Here is a 16,756-nt window from a genome sequence, read left to right as displayed (position 1 = left end):
CATGTACCTGAGGTAGATACATTCCTTGGAGAGAACAATCATGGGAGAAAGAAGGGCTGTTTATGCACAAGGAGACAGCTCAGAGGACAGGAGTGCATGGAGGGATGAACACAGGGAAGAGGTAACTCTCGGGAGGAAGTGGGAGGGGAGCTGTTGCATTGGGGTAAGTTGTAGTCAATGTCATGAGACAATGTGTGTGTGAACTGCTATATGGAAAGTGAATTTACTCTGCAAACTTTCACCCAAATCACACACACACACAAATGTTGTTGTTATTTGCCATCGAGTCGGCCCCGACTCATAGCGACCCCTCCTTGGGTTTCCGAGGCAGTATCACTACGGAAGTAGGATTGCCCAACCTTCCTTCCGAGGAGTGGCTTGTGGGTTTGAACCGCCAGCCTTCTGGTTAGCAGTCAAGTGCCTTAGGCACTATGCTACCAGAGCTCCACACACAAATAGAATAATAAAAATAATAAAAAAATAAAATAAAATAAAAATTCTGAACCATAAAAGAAACATAGAAGATGATCTTTGTGACCTGGGGTAGGCAAAGATTTCTTGGACAAAAATAAAAAATTGATAAATTGACTTTACCAGGATTTAAATTTTCTGCTTATGAAAATATACCACTGAGTAAATGAATTAACAAGCTATAGACCTGGAACAAAAATCTTCACACACAAAAAAACCCTGTATCTGAAGTATGTAAAGCATTCTTACAAATCACCAGTAAAAATATAAACAACCCTACTACAAAATGGGCAAAAGATTTCAACAGACACTTCACAAAGTATGATATACAAGTAATCAATAAACATTAAAAAGTGCTCAACATCATTAGTCATCATGAAAATAGAACTTAAAACCACAGGGAAATACAATTTCATACCCAGCAGAATGGCTAAGGAGTCCCTAACCAAAAAGCCCAAACTCACTGCCTTCCAATCAACCTCGACTCCTAGTAACCCTACAGGACAGAGTAGAGCTTCCCCATGTGGTTTCCAAGGCTGTAAATCTTTACGAAAGCAGACTGTCGCATCTTTCTCCTGTGAAGCCACTGGTGGTTTCAAATTGCCAACCTTTCAGTTAGTACCCAAGTGCTCTAACCACTAGGACTCCTTCAAGGAGTCCCTGGGTGGTGCAAACGGTTAAGGACTTGACTACTAGTCACAGAGTTAGCAGTCTGAATCCACCCAGAGGTGCCTTGGAAGACAGGCCCAGTGTTCTGCTTCCAAAAGGTCACAGTTTTGAAAACTCTATGGAGCAGTTCTACTCTGCATATATAAGTCAGAATTGACTTGACAGCAACTAACAACAAGAAGAATGGCTAAAATCAAAGACTAACATTCCAATGACCTATTACCGCAGAATGTATCACCCCAAAACTTAGTTACAATAATTTTACTATCTCGGATGGTTTCTTCGGGTCAGGAGTTGAGGAAAGGCTTGGCTGGGTAGGTCTGACCCGAGGGGTCTCTTCTGCAGTTGTAGTCAGACCAGATATGGAAAAGGTTCTCTTCATGTCGTTTAGTTTAGGCTTCCTCACAGCATGGCAGCCTCATTGTACTCAGACTTCTGACAAGAAGGCTCATGGTTCCAAGAGCACGTCTTCCAGCTAACAAGGTACATTACTTTATGACCTACCATTAGAAGTCAAGCAGTGTCCTTTCTGCCACAAGCCTATCCAGACTCAAGGGCAGTGAGATTAGACTTGGTCTTTTGATGTGGCAGTAGCAAGATTCTAGAAGAGCATGTGGGATGACTGATGGTGTTCCAGCCATTTATGGGAAAATACAATCCTCGGGAGATAAACTTGGAAAGTAACGCAGAAGACAGATTATTCTAGGTCTTGTTAGCCATACCCAAGAGTTTCGTTTTCGTATGAATTTTGATGGGGAACCTACTGGAGGGTTTAAGCAAGAGTGAAGTTAACCAAATTTGTCCTTAAAAATTCATTCTAACAGTTGTGTGGATAAAGAATTTGTGAGGAGGTGCTGGAAGCAGAAAGACCAGTTAGAAGGGCTTTCTTACAGAAAGTGAAAGACAACAGTGGTCAGGCCTTGTGGTACTTAAGGTTACATGTCAATTTGCCTGGGCCTGGTTTTGAGTGGAAGCAGCTCTGGTGGCATAGTGGATAAGGCACTTTGGCTGCTAACCAGAAGATCAGTAGTTCAAACCCACCAGCCACTCTGCAGAAGGAAGATGGGGTGACCTACTTCTATACAGATTTACAGCCACGGAAACCCAATGAGGGCCGCTATGAGTCAGAATGGACTGTATGGCAGCGAGTTTGGTTTGAATGGCTGGGCAACTGGTTGTAGTTATTCCCCGTGATGAGACTGGTAATCAACTCCATGGCAGAATCTACCTGAGTCGCTGCCTTAGGGATGTGATCTGCTTCCAGTATATATGCAGTAGCTTTGAGAAAGGTCTCTAGCTTTTGGCACATCTGGGTCCTGTATTTAAGGAGCTCTGGTAGCACAGTGACTAAGGCATCTGACTGCTACCCAGAAGGTTGATGGTTTAAACCCACCAGCCACTCTGCAGAAGCAAGACTGGGCAATCTACTCCTGTAAAGATTTAACACCTCAGAAACCCAGTGGGGGTTGCTATGAGTCAGAATCAACTCAATGGCAGTAGGTTTGTTTTTTGTTTTTGTTCTTTTGTTTGGATCCTGCATTTGGCTGAGTCTTCATCCCAGTGGCCCACCATGTTGTCTGCCCATCTTGGGACTATTAATGGACTTGAATTAGTGGCCTGCCATGTTGCTCGACAATCTTGGGGCTGAGCCATTTCACTTGTCCACCTCGGGGTTTGTCAGCCTCAGCAGCCAGCAGCTGTCTGAGTTAGGAAAAGCCTCCAGCTTCAGTTGGCTAGGAGGAAAAGGCAAAACTGAAGCCTACGGTGGAAGGGCCTTCATCCAGTCCCTAGAGCTGGCACTTTGAACTGGGACTTCTGGCCTCCTAAACTGTAAGAGAATAAATCCCTGTTTGTTAAAACCACCTATTTGTTGTATTTCTGTCAAAGCAGCACAAGAGAACCCAAATAGGCCTGGAGTCGGCTAGGGCACAAAGGGGTGGAAGGAAAGACTATCAGTTTTGCAGCATGTCTGGCAGTTTTACTTCCTGAAATGGTAAACAAAGGAGAGGTAAATTTGGGACTGGGAAGAGATCATGAGTTCATGAGTTGATCTGGAAAGTTGAGCATGAGAGGCCAGGACACACACCCTAAAGCAAATGTGCAAGGCAAAAACTCTAAAAAAAAAAAAAAAAAAAAACCTCACCACCACTCATAGCAATTCCCATTGGGTTTTTGAAGCTGTAAATCTTCATGGAAGTAGATCGCCCTACCCGCATTCCACGGAGCGGCTGGTGGATTTGAACCACTGACCTTCCGGTTAGCAGCAAAGTGCCTTATCCACTATGCCACTGGAGCTCCTAAGACTGAATCTGTTGTTGTTGTATGTGCCATGGAGTTGGACCTGACTCATAGCGACCCCTCCTTGGGTTTCCCAGGCAATATCACTAGGGAAGTAGATTTCCCAACCTTCCTTCCAAGGAGTCGCCGGTGGGTTTGAACCGCCAGCCTTCTGGTTAACAGTCAAGCGTCTTAGGCACTATGCCACCAGAGTTCCCCAGACTGAATCTAGCGGGATAAAAATTTGTTGCCATGTAGTCGGCTAGAACTTTCTGTATAACAAAACTAACCGTTGCTGAGATCTGCGCCATCTTCATGATCGTTACGTTTGAGTCTACTTAATAAAATTTTACAATAAATTTAGGAAAGATAATGATTAGGAAAAAATAAATAGAGTTTTAAAAGGTACAAGACGACAAGATATATATCCGCCGCCCAAGGATTGAGAACCTTTCTAGCCACTTCCCCCCTTTCCACTTCCGACGGTTAACAGATACCGTCAAACAGACCGAAATACGCACGCGCACACCTACGTCCAATGGCAGCACCTGGCCGGAAGCCTCCCGATGGCGCACGCGCAGTGTCAGGCAGTCGCCATGGAGACGCGTGGCCCTACCGGGCAGTCAGACCTTGGCGTGGTGTGCTCCGTGGCGGCGCCGGCGGCGGCTTCTGGGCTGCTCCACGCACAGGTCACGGCCCTGCGGGCGGATGGACCACCGCGGTGGGGCCGTGGCGACAGGGTACGTCAAGGAGGACGACGATGACGAAGAGGAGGAGCGGGCGGGCGGTACTGTGGCCACGCCGGGGTCAAGACTGCCCCCCATCGCAGGCGGCGCCTCAGAGCTGGTCAAACGGAAGGTGAAGAAGAAGAAGAAGAAGAAAAAGATCAAGGGGTCGGGCAAGGGGGACGGTAAGAGGGGCAGCTACCGCCGCAGCTTCCTCCTGTATGTGAGAATCCGAGTGCCATGGAGAGACTCCCCTCGCAGAAACCCTCCCTCTAACTAGAGACTACCTCTAGCCAGAAACAGAAACTCCCCAGTCCCTAACAGAGGCTTTCCAGCCTCTTTCCCCACACATATACTAATCCCAGTACCGAAGTGCCCAGCCTTCCCCGTAAAGAGCGTCTGTGCCCACAGAGGCTCCCCCAACAAGCATGGACCCGTTTATCACCATCACTTTGCAGTCTCCCAACCCTACACAGAGACCACCAAATCCTACAGTATACACCACCCCCTCCACGGACCCTCACACTCTCCCGTGACTACCTGAGAGCCACAGAGACCTCTTACAGAGAAAGACCCTCCAATCCTCATGGGCTCCCCAAATCCTGCACTGATAGTTCTCAGTATCCACAAGGACCCTCAGTGCCACGCAATTACACACACAGGAATACACTCCCCCCCATTCCCACAGAGACTTCTAGCCCCACATCTTGACTCAGCTTTACAGGGACACCCTCTCAACTCCCTAATCGCTCTACAGAGACTCGAAATCCCAAACTTTACACCTTCCCCAGAGAAGTCTCAAGCCGACCTACAATGATCCTATCATCTCCACTGACTGTTCCCAAAGCCAAAGACACAAAGACGGCACATTACAGACTTGCATGTACACACAAAATCACAGATTCCTGCCATCTGCCTAGAGACCCTATCCTCATATGTGTCAGGCTCCTGCTCCTGCGAAAATACATATAAGCACCCTCCCACACACACACACCAAGGTGGTAAGGGGCAGCCTCTGACCACACAAACACCCATCATACCAGTCTCTACTACCAAAACCAAACCCGTTGCTGTCAAGCCAATTCCAACTCATGGTGACCCATGTGTTACAGACTTGAACTGCTTTGTAGGCTTTTGTTGGTTGTAATCTTTATGGAAGATGGTAAAAGGATACAATCTTGACGCACACCCTTCCTGCTTTTAAACCATTCTGTGTACCCTTGTTCTGTTCGGATGACAGCCTTCTGATCTATGTACAAGTTCCTCACAAGCACAATTAAGTGTTCTAGAATTCCCATTCTTTGCAATGTTATCCATAATTTGTTATGATCCACCAAGTTGAATGCCTTTGCATAGTCAGTAAAACATAGGTAAACATCTTTCTGGTATTCTTTGCTTTCTGCCAAGATCCACCTGACACTAGCAATGATATCCCTTGTTCCATGTCCTCTTCTGAATCCAGCTTGAATTTCTGGCAGTTCCTTGTCAATATACTACTGCAGCCATTTTTTAATGTCTTCAGCAAAATTTTACTTGTGTGTGATATTGTTCGATAATTTCCATTCTGTTGAATCACCTTTCCTTGGAAGGGGCACAGATACCAATCTTTGCCAGTTGGTTGGCCAGGTAGCTACCTTCCAAATGTCTTGGCATAAACAAGTAAGCTCCTCCGGCACTGCATCCATTTATTGAAACATCTCAATGGGTATCCCATTGATTCCTGGGGACTTGTTTTTCACCAGTACCTTCAGTGCAGCTTGGACTTCTTGCTTCAATACCGTTGGTCTTTGTCATATGCTACCTCCTGAAGTGGTTGAATGCTGACCATTTCTTTTTGATATAGTTACTCTGTGTATTCCTTCCATCTTCTTTTGATGCTTCCTACATCATTCAGTATTTTGCCCACAGTTACTTGTAACTCGAGCCTTGAATTTCTTCAGTTCTTTCAGCTTGAGAAATGCCAAGCCTGTTCTTCCCTTTTGGTTTTCTAATTCCAGGACTTTGCACGTTTCATTATAATACTTTACTTTGTCTTCTCAAGCCACCCTTAGAAATCTTCTGCTTCATCATGTTCTTCATTTGCTTTAGCTACTCTACATTCAAGAGCAAGTTTCAGAGTCTTCTGACACCCATTTTGGTCTTTTCTTCCTTTCCTGTCTTTTTAATGACCTTTTGCTTTCTTCTTGTACGACATTCTTAATGTCATCCTACAATTCATCTGGTCTTTCTTTGGCCTTGGTGTTCAGTGCATCAAATCTATTCCTCAGATGGTCTCTAAATTCAGGCGGGATATACTCAAGGCCATATTTTGGCTCTAGTGGACATGTTTTAATTTTCTTCAGCTTGAACTTGAACTTGCATGTTAACAATTGATGGTCTTCCACAGTCAGCTCCTGGCCTGACTGATGATACTGAGCTTCTTCATCGTCTCTCTCCACAAATGTAGTCAATTTGATTCCTGTATATTCCATGTGGCAAGGTCCATGTATATAGTCACCATTTATGTTGTTGAAAAGGTGTTTGCAATGAATAAGTCATTGGTCTTACAAAACTCTATCATGCAATCTCCTTTGTCATTTTTGTCACCAAGGCCATACTCTCCAACTACCAGTGCTGCTTCTTGGTTTCCAACTTTTGCATTCCAATCACCAGTAATTATCAGTATATCTCGATTGCATGTTTGGTCAATTTTAAACTGCAGAAGTTGTTAAAAATCTTAAATGTCTTCATCTTTGGCTTTAGTGGTTGGTGCATAAATTTGAATAACATTATTAATGGGTATTCTTTGTAGGCATCTGGTATAGGCCACCCAGGGACTGCTAAACCAAAAAAACCCACTGCCATCGAGTCAATTTTGACTCATAGCAACCCTGTAGGACAGAGTAGATAGAACTGCCCCATAGAGTTTCCAGGGTTTTAAATCTTTACAGAACCAGATTGCCTCATCTTTCTCCCAAGAAGTGGAATGCAAAATATTCAACCATATGCCACCAGAATTCCCACTCTTAAATTCCAAACACATTCAATAACACTCCTTCATATGACACAACCAAATAAGAATAAGGCACAGACACTGTGTGCACACGCATTCACAGTCTGCATACACCGAGATGCTGCACACTCACACACACAGACCCCTCCCAACAGTTCCTGTACATAGGCAGTAACACACAGGCAGAGACGCACTCCATTCTCTCTGGGTACCTCCTTCACATACGTATGCACATCGGCACTTGCCACAAACCCACAGAGTCCCTGTATCTCACTGAGCTCCCTCCCATCGAATCCTAGACACTGTGACAAAGGCACTGAGCACTTAACTTTGTGGAGAGAAAGTGCAGGGCACCTGCTGTGAGTGCCAGAAGTCTACACTGTCACCTGTGTGGTCCACCTCAATGGCTTTGATCATTTGGGAAAGTAATTCTCATTGACTCTGGCACAGGAGCTCTGAACTCCAGTGTGGCTAGGCCTGAGGTTGAGTTTGGGAACTGGTCCTTTGTGAAGGAGCTCTGGTGGTGTAGTGCTTAAGGCATTTGACTGCTAACCAGAAGACTGGCAGTTCAAATCCACCAGCCACTCCTCGGAAGGAAGATTGGGCAGTCTAGTTCATAGTGATACCGCCTCAGAACCCAAGGAGGGGTCGCTATGGGTTGGATCCGCCTCGACGGCAGTGAGTTTGCTTTGGTTTTGGTCCTTTGTGTACAGACCTGGCAGCACAGGAAAGTCAGAAGCAGAAGGAATGGCAGCCTTCCCCATGTCAACCTTGTAGTTTGGGGAAGGGAGGAATGAGGAGATTATAATGACTTGTTCAGATGGAATCACAATAAAAAGTGAAAACAAAGTTCTGGAGTTTAGGTTAAACTATGATATGTGCAAAACCAAATTGGCAAATCTGTTGTCTTTCGGCTTAGCTTCTGACTCTAGAAATTGCAGTGGCCTGTACCGCATACTGTCATCAGGGAACACCAGACAGTTTTCAGGGGGTAGGAAGGTACAGGAACTTCCAAAGAAACTTTTTATTTTCTTTCTTCTTTTTTCCTGGGGGGTGAGGGGTGGGTTGTGGGGTAGGGAAAAGGTGCAGATATTTTTCTCTCCCAGAAAACAGAAGGATTACTTGATCAAAGAATCACAACCTATAATATTTCATGTAATTCTGAAATGCTATTAATGGTTTTTTAAACAGTATCAGTACAAGCCACACAACAGAGGTTATTTCCTGACTTGGCATAATATTGCTTTCCTCAACTAAATTTAGGAAGCGGTCCTGTTCTCCATCTCATCCATTGTAAAGTGTCTAAATTAGTGGCAGAGTCCGAGGCTCCTAGGTCTGGGAAGGAGTATCTGGAGAGGTTAAGTGGGAGGCAGCATAGCAGAGCAGAAAGAATAGGGCACTTGGGGAGTGTTAAAACCTTCAGTGGGGCACTGGCAAGTTCCTGAAACTCTTGGAGCCTCAATTTTCTCACCTGGAAAATGGGCTGATCCCCTTTATCCAGTTGTTGTTATGTGCCATCGAGTCGGCCCCGACTCATAACGACCCCTCCTTGGGTTGCCAAGGCAGTATCACTATGGAAGTAGATTGCCCAGTCTTCCTTCTGAGGAGTGATTGAAGCTTTATCCAGAGGACTCTATAAATGGTTCCTCCCCAAAAATAACTTCATCAAAAGCACACAGCTGGTGGGTGTGTAGGAGGATGGTAGGCTTGGAGGGCCGAGTCCTAGGTACAGAGGGACTCCCGTTCTACATGTTTGGTAATCCTGACACCATCCCTGGCAGGCAGGCTGAGTGCAGACCATGCCACTAACACTGCTCATCTGCCCAGCAGATAAACAGCAGAGTCGAGGCCTGAAGAATCAGTCGCTTTCTTCATCTCCTCATGAAGTCCTAAGTCCGAGCAAAGATCACAGCCCAAAGCAAGAGGACACAGAGGACAAAGAGGACGACAAGCATATCCTCACCTACTCTTCAAGCCTCCCTGACTCTGCCAGAGTAGAAGAGAGCCTTTCAAGCCAGATCAACGAAAGCCTACGTTGGGATGGGATTCTCTCTGACCCTGAAGCAGAAAAAGAAAGGATTCGCATATATAAACTAAACCGGAGGAAGCGGTACCGGATTTTGGCCCTCAAGGGCTTGCACTCCAACCAGGATGCCCAGGAGGCCGAGGAGAACCTTCCCTATCTCTCCGACAGAGACAGCGGCTCCAACAGCGGGCCGCCCGCTCTAAAGGCTGACCGCCAACACCACTATTTTGAAATGAATCTGTCCCCAAAGACCCTACACTCAGATTTAGCTCCTGCTCTGCCAGAGTGAAAACCACCCTGACATTGACAAGCTCGCAGTTTATCCTGACCACAAGTTTATGAGTTAAAATAATCGTTACTAATAAAAGGAAATCAGACCTATATCTGAAGGAAGCAGACGCTGGTATGGTAATGAGCTCCACTCCCTTAATTGCCAAGAAAAGCCACAGTTCCTTAAGAACATAAGCAATGTAAGGAAAAAAGTTCTTTTTAAAATTTCCTTTTTCTTAAATAAACTGGCATCTCTCTTTGTTACCTGATTTCTCATCACAATTAGGTGTCTATAATCTGTCCCCCAAAAGAGGAGAAAGTGTATAGATTATGTAAATTCTAAGCCTTAGACCAAGGGGACAGTGATGGTTCAGTGATAAAACTCTCACCTTCCATACAGGAGATCCGGGTTCAATTCCCAGTCAATGTACCTGTTGCCCGGCCACCACGCATCTGTCTGTGGTAGGTTGTGTGTTGTTACGATGCTGAACAGGTTTCAACAGAGCAGACAGATGAAGGCTGACACACAGACAAGCCTGACAAAGACTTGGTGATACACTTCCAAACAATCAGCCAGTGAAAACCCTTTGGATCTTAACAGTCTGGTCTGGTTGTCCATGGGGTCCCCACTGATAGCACCCGACAGCAACAGCGAATCTAAACCACTGGGCAGATAAAGCCCTCACATGGTACATGGTTCTCTGGGCCCAAGAAAAATGCTCCAGATGTCTTGGGGACTTTTTCTTATAATTAATTAAATACATTCCCCAGCCCTTACAAGGCCTTCAAAATAAGTGAGTTCCAGAACTTCATCCTTAGGGGGAGTCCCGAAAAGAATATTGCTTGTCTTATTAATATGACACTTTCCTACCCCCCAAAGACAGCATTTTAGGAAGAGTTCTGGAGCATTAAAAAATACACTGCACTGCTGTCTGTCCTAAGTTACTATTCCTCACGTCCTCACGTCCACAAATATTTACTGAGTGTGGGCTGTGTGTTGCCTTATTTTGGGTTCATCTAGAAGCAGACCCTGAGCCCAGGATTCAAATGCAAGTAGATCATTCAAGAGGTGATGGGAACATCGGTGGGGAGGTAGTGCCGGGAAGGGAGGCTGGCCCATCAAAGGTACACTAGGCTGGGCAACTGGTGCTTAATCCCATGGGAAACACTGGGAAGCAATACAAGACCAACTTCTGAGACTTAACCCCACCTGAGGGTGAAGAGGCCAGGGTATTTATACCCCAAAGGCATTGGCTGAGAGCTATTTCAGGGGAGGGGGTGTAATTTCCTCTCATTGCCAGCCTGCCAGGATGGCTTATGGGCCTAAAAGAGCTAGTTCAATTCTGGGGGAAAAGCCCTCAGGCAAAAAGATGTACCCTGAAAGGTCCAAGGGTTAGGGATGGCTCTGACATTACAGGTCACCTGTGTGCAACACAGTTCAGGGCCTGAGAGGGACAGAGCCAGATGACCAGTTGTCACTGATTCCAACTCATGGTGACTACGTGAGGGTCAGGGTAGAGCTGGGCCCCACAGGGTTTTCATGGCTGATTTTTTGGAAGTAGATCACCAGGACTTTCCTCTGAGGGGCCTCTGGCTGGACTCGAACCTTGAACCTTTGGTGAGCGGCCAAGTGTGTTAACTATACCACCCAGGAGGGAATAGAGTGGAGGGTTAAGATGATGAGGTCCCTGCCTTCCAGGGCTTTAAAATGCTTTTAGGTAGGCAAGACTTACAGTACACACAGGAGAAGTTCAAGCCAATACAGAACATGATGGAATGTTTATCTGAGATTTAAGTGGAAAGGGTCATCTCGGTCACTGCTATCCCCGGGCTGATAGAGCAGGTCTCTTGTCACCTGGTTTCATAACTGTACAGCTTTCACATGTTTTGCCATCATGTACTGACAAAATAGACTGAATGGACTTTGGGAGGAGCCCTCCCCTGCACTTCCCTGGAGACTGCTTAGCAGCGGGCAGGGCCCCTGAGGCGGACAGGAATGGCGCACCCTGCGCTGAGGCGGCCTGGCCTCTGCTGTGTCAGGGGAAGGGGGACCCAGCAGCAGCAAGCAAAGGGAAGAAGGGCTGCGGGTGGGACTCCCTGGGAGCAGGACCACAGGACCTCGCCTGATGCCCCAGGTTCCAGGCAGAGTGGAGCCGCTGGGCTGGCATCTCTCGTGTCCTCTGGATTGACCACAGCGGCTGGGGGCGGGAGATGGAAGACTCGTGACGGCATACCAGACTCAGTGCCTTGGTCATTTTAGTAATGTTTTTTTGTGAGGTGGGGGAAGGGCTGCCATGAGGTGTCTGTTAGCTAGTGATGCTGTCACAGAAATACAAGTGGGTGGCTTTAACAAACAAACAAATTTTCTCACAGGTTAGGAGGCTAGAGTCCCAATTCAGGGCACCGGCTCTGGGGGAAGGCTCTCTCTGTCAACCCTGGGGACAGATCCTTGTCTCAGATTCTTTAGTGTTTTTAGTGTTCCCTGGTTCCTAGATAATCTCCCCGTGGCATCAATTTTGTGCTGGCTTCAGTGCCTAGCCTGCTCTTTTTATATCTCAAGAGTGATTAGGTTTAAGACACACCCTATGCTGATATGGCTACATTAACCTAACAATGAAAACCCTATTCCCAAGTATAGGGGTTAGGATTGCAACATGTATTGGGGGGGATACATTGTAATCCAGTAAAGGAGTGATTCTGGAGGAGTAGTCAGATGATCAGCTTTGACCTCAGAGCTGAATGCATCTTTCCCATCACATGCTAGCTGTGTGACCTCAGGCAAATTGCTTGACCTCTCTGAGTCTCATTCTCCTAATCTGAAAATGGGACTGCAAATATCTACATCACTGCTGTGAGAATCAAATGCAGTTATTATCTAAAGCATTGTGCACAGAGCCTGGCACCTAGAAGAAATTTGTCTATTATCCTCCAGACAAAGAATGATTCATTTTTAAGAAGCCCTGACCAATGATCATGGGTGTGGATCACATAGCAGGAGTTAATCTCAGGTAGTCTGGATTGACTGCATTCTTATCTCCACAGCTACTGACCCTTGGCCAACACTATGGGATCTGTTAACTTTGGAAGAGAATGCATTAGCCATGCTTTAGTCATAATACTTGGGTTTATGATTTGCCTCTGGTTTTGGTGGTGCCTAAGGCTTTAATCATTTAGGGCTGGTCACTACGAGATACTTCCACCACAAGTAGACCGTGGGCTTTCAGGTTACAACAGTGCTTCACACCCCACCAGTCGTGGTTCAAAACCTGGGACCAAAGTGATCCCGTACGAGCTTCATTACCATCCACTGTGGACACAGCAGGAAGACACATCCCACGGTGGCTGTGGGTAGGTGGCCACGGTAGATACCTCCTAATGATCCCAGCCTCCCAGTGTTCACAACCTTGTGCAATCCTCTCCCATTGAGTGCAGGCTCAATGTGTTGACTCACTTCTAATGAAAAGAGTTTGACAAAACTGATAGGATGCCACTTTCTAGATTAGATTACAAAAAGACTCCAGCTTCCATCTGGTAGCCACTCTGTCCCCCTCTCTCAGAGCTCTCTCTCTCTGGGAAACGAGCTGCTCTGCTGTGGATCGCCTGAGAAGAGGCCCAGGTAGCAAAGAACAGTTGTCTCTGGCCAACAGCCGGGAAGGAGCTGAGGCCTACCAATAGCCATGTGAATGAGCTTAGAAGCAGGTCCACCCCCACTGTAGCCTTCAGATGACTAGCCTTGGGATAGACCCTGAGCTAGAGGCACCCAGCCAACCTACACCCAGAAACTCTGAGATAATAAAGTTGGTTTACAAACGCATCACACTGCCATGGAGTGGGATCCAACTCATAGCGGCCCCTCCTGGGGTTTCCCAGGCAGTATCTCTATGAAAGTAGATTGCCCAACCTTTCTTCCCGAGGCGTGGCTGGTGGGTTCGAACCACCAGCCTTCTGGTTAGCAGTCAAATGTCTTGGGCACTAAGCCATCAGAGCTCCTTAAAGTTGTTTTAAGCTATGTAATAATAGTATGCTCAGGCTTTACTCTTCAGGTAACATAGGAAATGCTTGTGCATTACAGAAAAATTTAAAAATGCACACAAACAAAAAATATTTTTAAAGCACTTGTAGTCCCACCATTTAGAGAGCTACCTTCTGTACTTAGTACCCATTCTTCCAATCTTTTTCTATTCATGTATCTGTATACAGGAAAAATATATATATTCATAGGATAATAATACATATATTGCCTTTTAATGGTTCTCTTAAAAATAGAGCATGGACATATCTCCAAGTCTCTAAATTGATATCAACATTCTTTGAAATGCTGGTCTAGTAGTCCATTTTATAGACTATTTATTTAATGCTGTATTTGTGGCACAGTGCCTAAGGCATTTGACTGCTAACCAGAAGCCTGGCAGTTCAATCCCATCAACCACTCCTCAGAAGGAAGATTGGGCAATTTACTTCTGTAGAGATACCGCCTTGGAAACCCAAGGAGGGGTCCCTATGAGTCAAAATCAACTTGATGGCAGTGAGGTTGTTTTTTTTTTGTGTGTGTGTGGACATTTACTTTTTTCTGGGGGCCTTGATGGTGTACTGTTTAACACATTCAACTGTTAACCAAAAGGTCAGCAGTTCAAACCCACTAGCCATTCCTTAGAAGAAAGATGAGGCAATCTGCTTCCATAAAGATTTACAGTCTTTGAAATCCTATGGGGCAGTTCTACTCTGTTCTATAGGGTCACTATGAGTCGGAATTGACTCGATGGCAGTGGGTTTTGTTATTTGGATTTTATTTTGTTTCCTGAGGGCAGTGACAGAATTCCCACCTTCTACGTGGGAGACCCGGGTGTGATTCCCAGCCAACATACCTTATGAGCAGCCACCACCCACGTGTCAGTGGGGGCTTGTATGTTACTGTGATGCTGAACAGGTTTCAGTGGCGCTTCCAGACTCAGGCAGACTAGGAAGAAAGGCCTGGCTATCTATTTCCAAACATCAGCCTGTGAAAACCGTCTGGCTCACAAAAGCCCATTCCATTGTGCGTGGGGTCGCTATGAATCAGGCTTTCTTTTCCGTTGTAGCTGAGTGCATAACCATTGTGCCACCAGGGCTAATCCTTTTGAAAACAGGTGGGTACAAATAGATACATGGGAAAAAAAAAATGAATGAAAGGACTCATTTAGACTAACTTCTTAGATTTTCCTTGTTTTGTAACAACTCCCAGTTGGGAAGGCGGCTTGCTGGCATTCTAACATCCTGGTAATTGTGCTTGTCAGTTTAATTAGCTAAACAAAGCCACAGCTTTTGGAGAAAAGGAATCATCTGCAATTACCAACAATTGGTGTGCCACACCCAAGACCCCTGCATTCTCATTTTGAGAGAGTCGGAAATGTACAGAAAAGAAACTTCCCACTGAGAAACCAGCCCCCTGCCACGCCCATAAATTGATTAAAAACACCTGCACTATTGACACTATTGTGAGGCTGAAAATAGTATTTACAGTGCAACATCTCAAGGCAATGTATTCCCTTAGATTGCTCCATTCACCACCCTCAAAATTTGCAATTCTCCAAAAGTAACAATGCTTTTACCTCTGGAGGGAAGATGACTGATTTTGATTTAATTTATGTATTTTCGGATATTTTTTAAATGAGTATCTTTCAGTCGTGTGCAATCCACTTCTGTAGTGATACCACCTTGGAAACCCAAGGAGGGGTCGCTATGAGTCGGAAACCACTACGGCAGTGAGTTTAGTTTTTTTTTGTGTGTGATAGAAATATATATAAAGTACACTTCTTTCAATTTTTTATAATGGAAAATTATATATATATAAATATAATAGCTTAATGAAACCTTATGTACCCATCACCCAATTCCTAGAATTTTTAACATTCTATCATTCTTATTTTCTCTCCATCCACACCCTCCCCCTCCATTCAACTGTTACCATTTTTTTATGGTTCACTTTTTTTTTTTATAGGCAAAATTTACATACATTCAAAACCAGTTGCCGTGGAGTCGATTCCAAGTCATGGCGACCCCTGTGGGTCAGAGCAGACCTGTGCTCCACAGGATTTTCAGCGGCTGGTTTTCAGCAGCAGGTCACCAGGCCTTTCTTCCAAGGTGCCTCTGGGTGGACTGAAACCATTTGCACCCCTAGGGACTTACATACGTTGCTGTTTGTTGTTAGGTGTGCCATCAAGTTGGTTCTGACTCATAGCGATCCTATGTACCACAGAACCAAATACTGCCCGGTCCAGCGCCAGCCTCACAATCATTGCTTTGAGTGCATTGTTGAGCCACTGTTTCAATTCATCTTGTTGAGGATTTTTTCTTTTTCACTGACCTTCTTCTTTATCGAGCATGATGTCCCTCTCCATGGCCTGGTCCCTCCTGACAACATGGCAAAAGTACACGCCATGAGTTCCTGCCATCCTCGCTTCTAAGGAGTATTCTGGCTGTACTTCTCCAAGGCAGATTTGTTCGTCCTTTTGGCAGTCCATGGTATAATATTCTTTGCCAATACCGTCATTCAAATGCATCAATTTTTTTTTTTTTAATTGTGGTTTGGGTGAAAGTTTACAGAGCAAATTAGTTTCCCATTAAGCAATTTATACACATTTTGTTTCATGATATTAGTTGCAATCTCCTCTGTGTAACAGTACTCTTTCCACTTCCTCTCTGGGTTTCCTTTTTCATTTGCCTTTTTTTTTTTTTTTTTTTTGACCCCTGCCCCTTCCTGCCTTCTGGGCTTTGTTTTGGAGTAAATGCTGCCCTTTTGGTTTCATATGGTTGAGGAGCGTGTTTGTCACGGGTGTTACTGTTTAATTTATAGGCCTATCATTTGGCAGAAAGTTGATCCCCTGGGGTGGGTTCAGTTTCAGGCTTGAAAGATGTCCAAGGGCCACAGCCTCAGTGGTCCCACCAGTCTCTATCAGAACCAGTAAGCCTTGTCTTTTTTCTGATTTTGAATTTTGTTCTACATTCTTCTCCTACTCTGTCCAGAACCTTCTCTGGTCCCAATCAGAGCGGTTCGTGGTGGTAGCCAAGCACCATCTAGTTCTGCTCTTGGGGTAGTGGAGGCTGCGGTTATCGTGGTCCTTAAGTTCTTTGGACTAAGTGTTTCCTTGAGTCTGATACTCTTCACTTTTCTTTGCTCCGGACAGGGAGAGACCAACAGTTGCACCTTAGATGGCCACACGTAAGCTTTTAAAACTGCAGTTGCTATTCATCAAAGTAGGATGTAGAACATTATCTTTGCGGGCTGTATTATGCCAATTGACCTTAATATCCCCCGAGACTATGGTTTTAAGCCCCTAAGCCAAGTGA

General features: G+C 45.4%; 1 protein-coding gene across 1 annotated transcript; it reads left to right on the top strand.

The window, feature by feature from the left end:
• The first annotated feature begins 4,125 nt into the window (after window positions 1–4,125).
• CUNH17orf97 (chromosome unknown C17orf97 homolog) lies at window positions 4,126–9,449 on the top strand. Its single transcript, XM_007937566.1, has 2 exons — window positions 4,126–4,327; window positions 8,962–9,449. Exons 1-2 carry the CDS (start codon window positions 4,126–4,128, stop codon window positions 9,447–9,449), a joined length of 690 nt encoding a protein of 229 aa, XP_007935757.1.
• The last annotated feature ends 7,307 nt before the right edge of the window (window positions 9,450–16,756 follow it).

The sequence above is a fragment of the Orycteropus afer genome, unplaced genomic scaffold (assembly GCF_000298275.1).
Source record: "Orycteropus afer afer isolate SDZICR_OR568_19922 unplaced genomic scaffold, OryAfe1.0 scaffold00042, whole genome shotgun sequence".
NCBI lineage: Eukaryota > Metazoa > Chordata > Mammalia > Tubulidentata > Orycteropodidae > Orycteropus > Orycteropus afer.
This window is presented reverse-complemented; position numbering and strand designations above follow the sequence as displayed.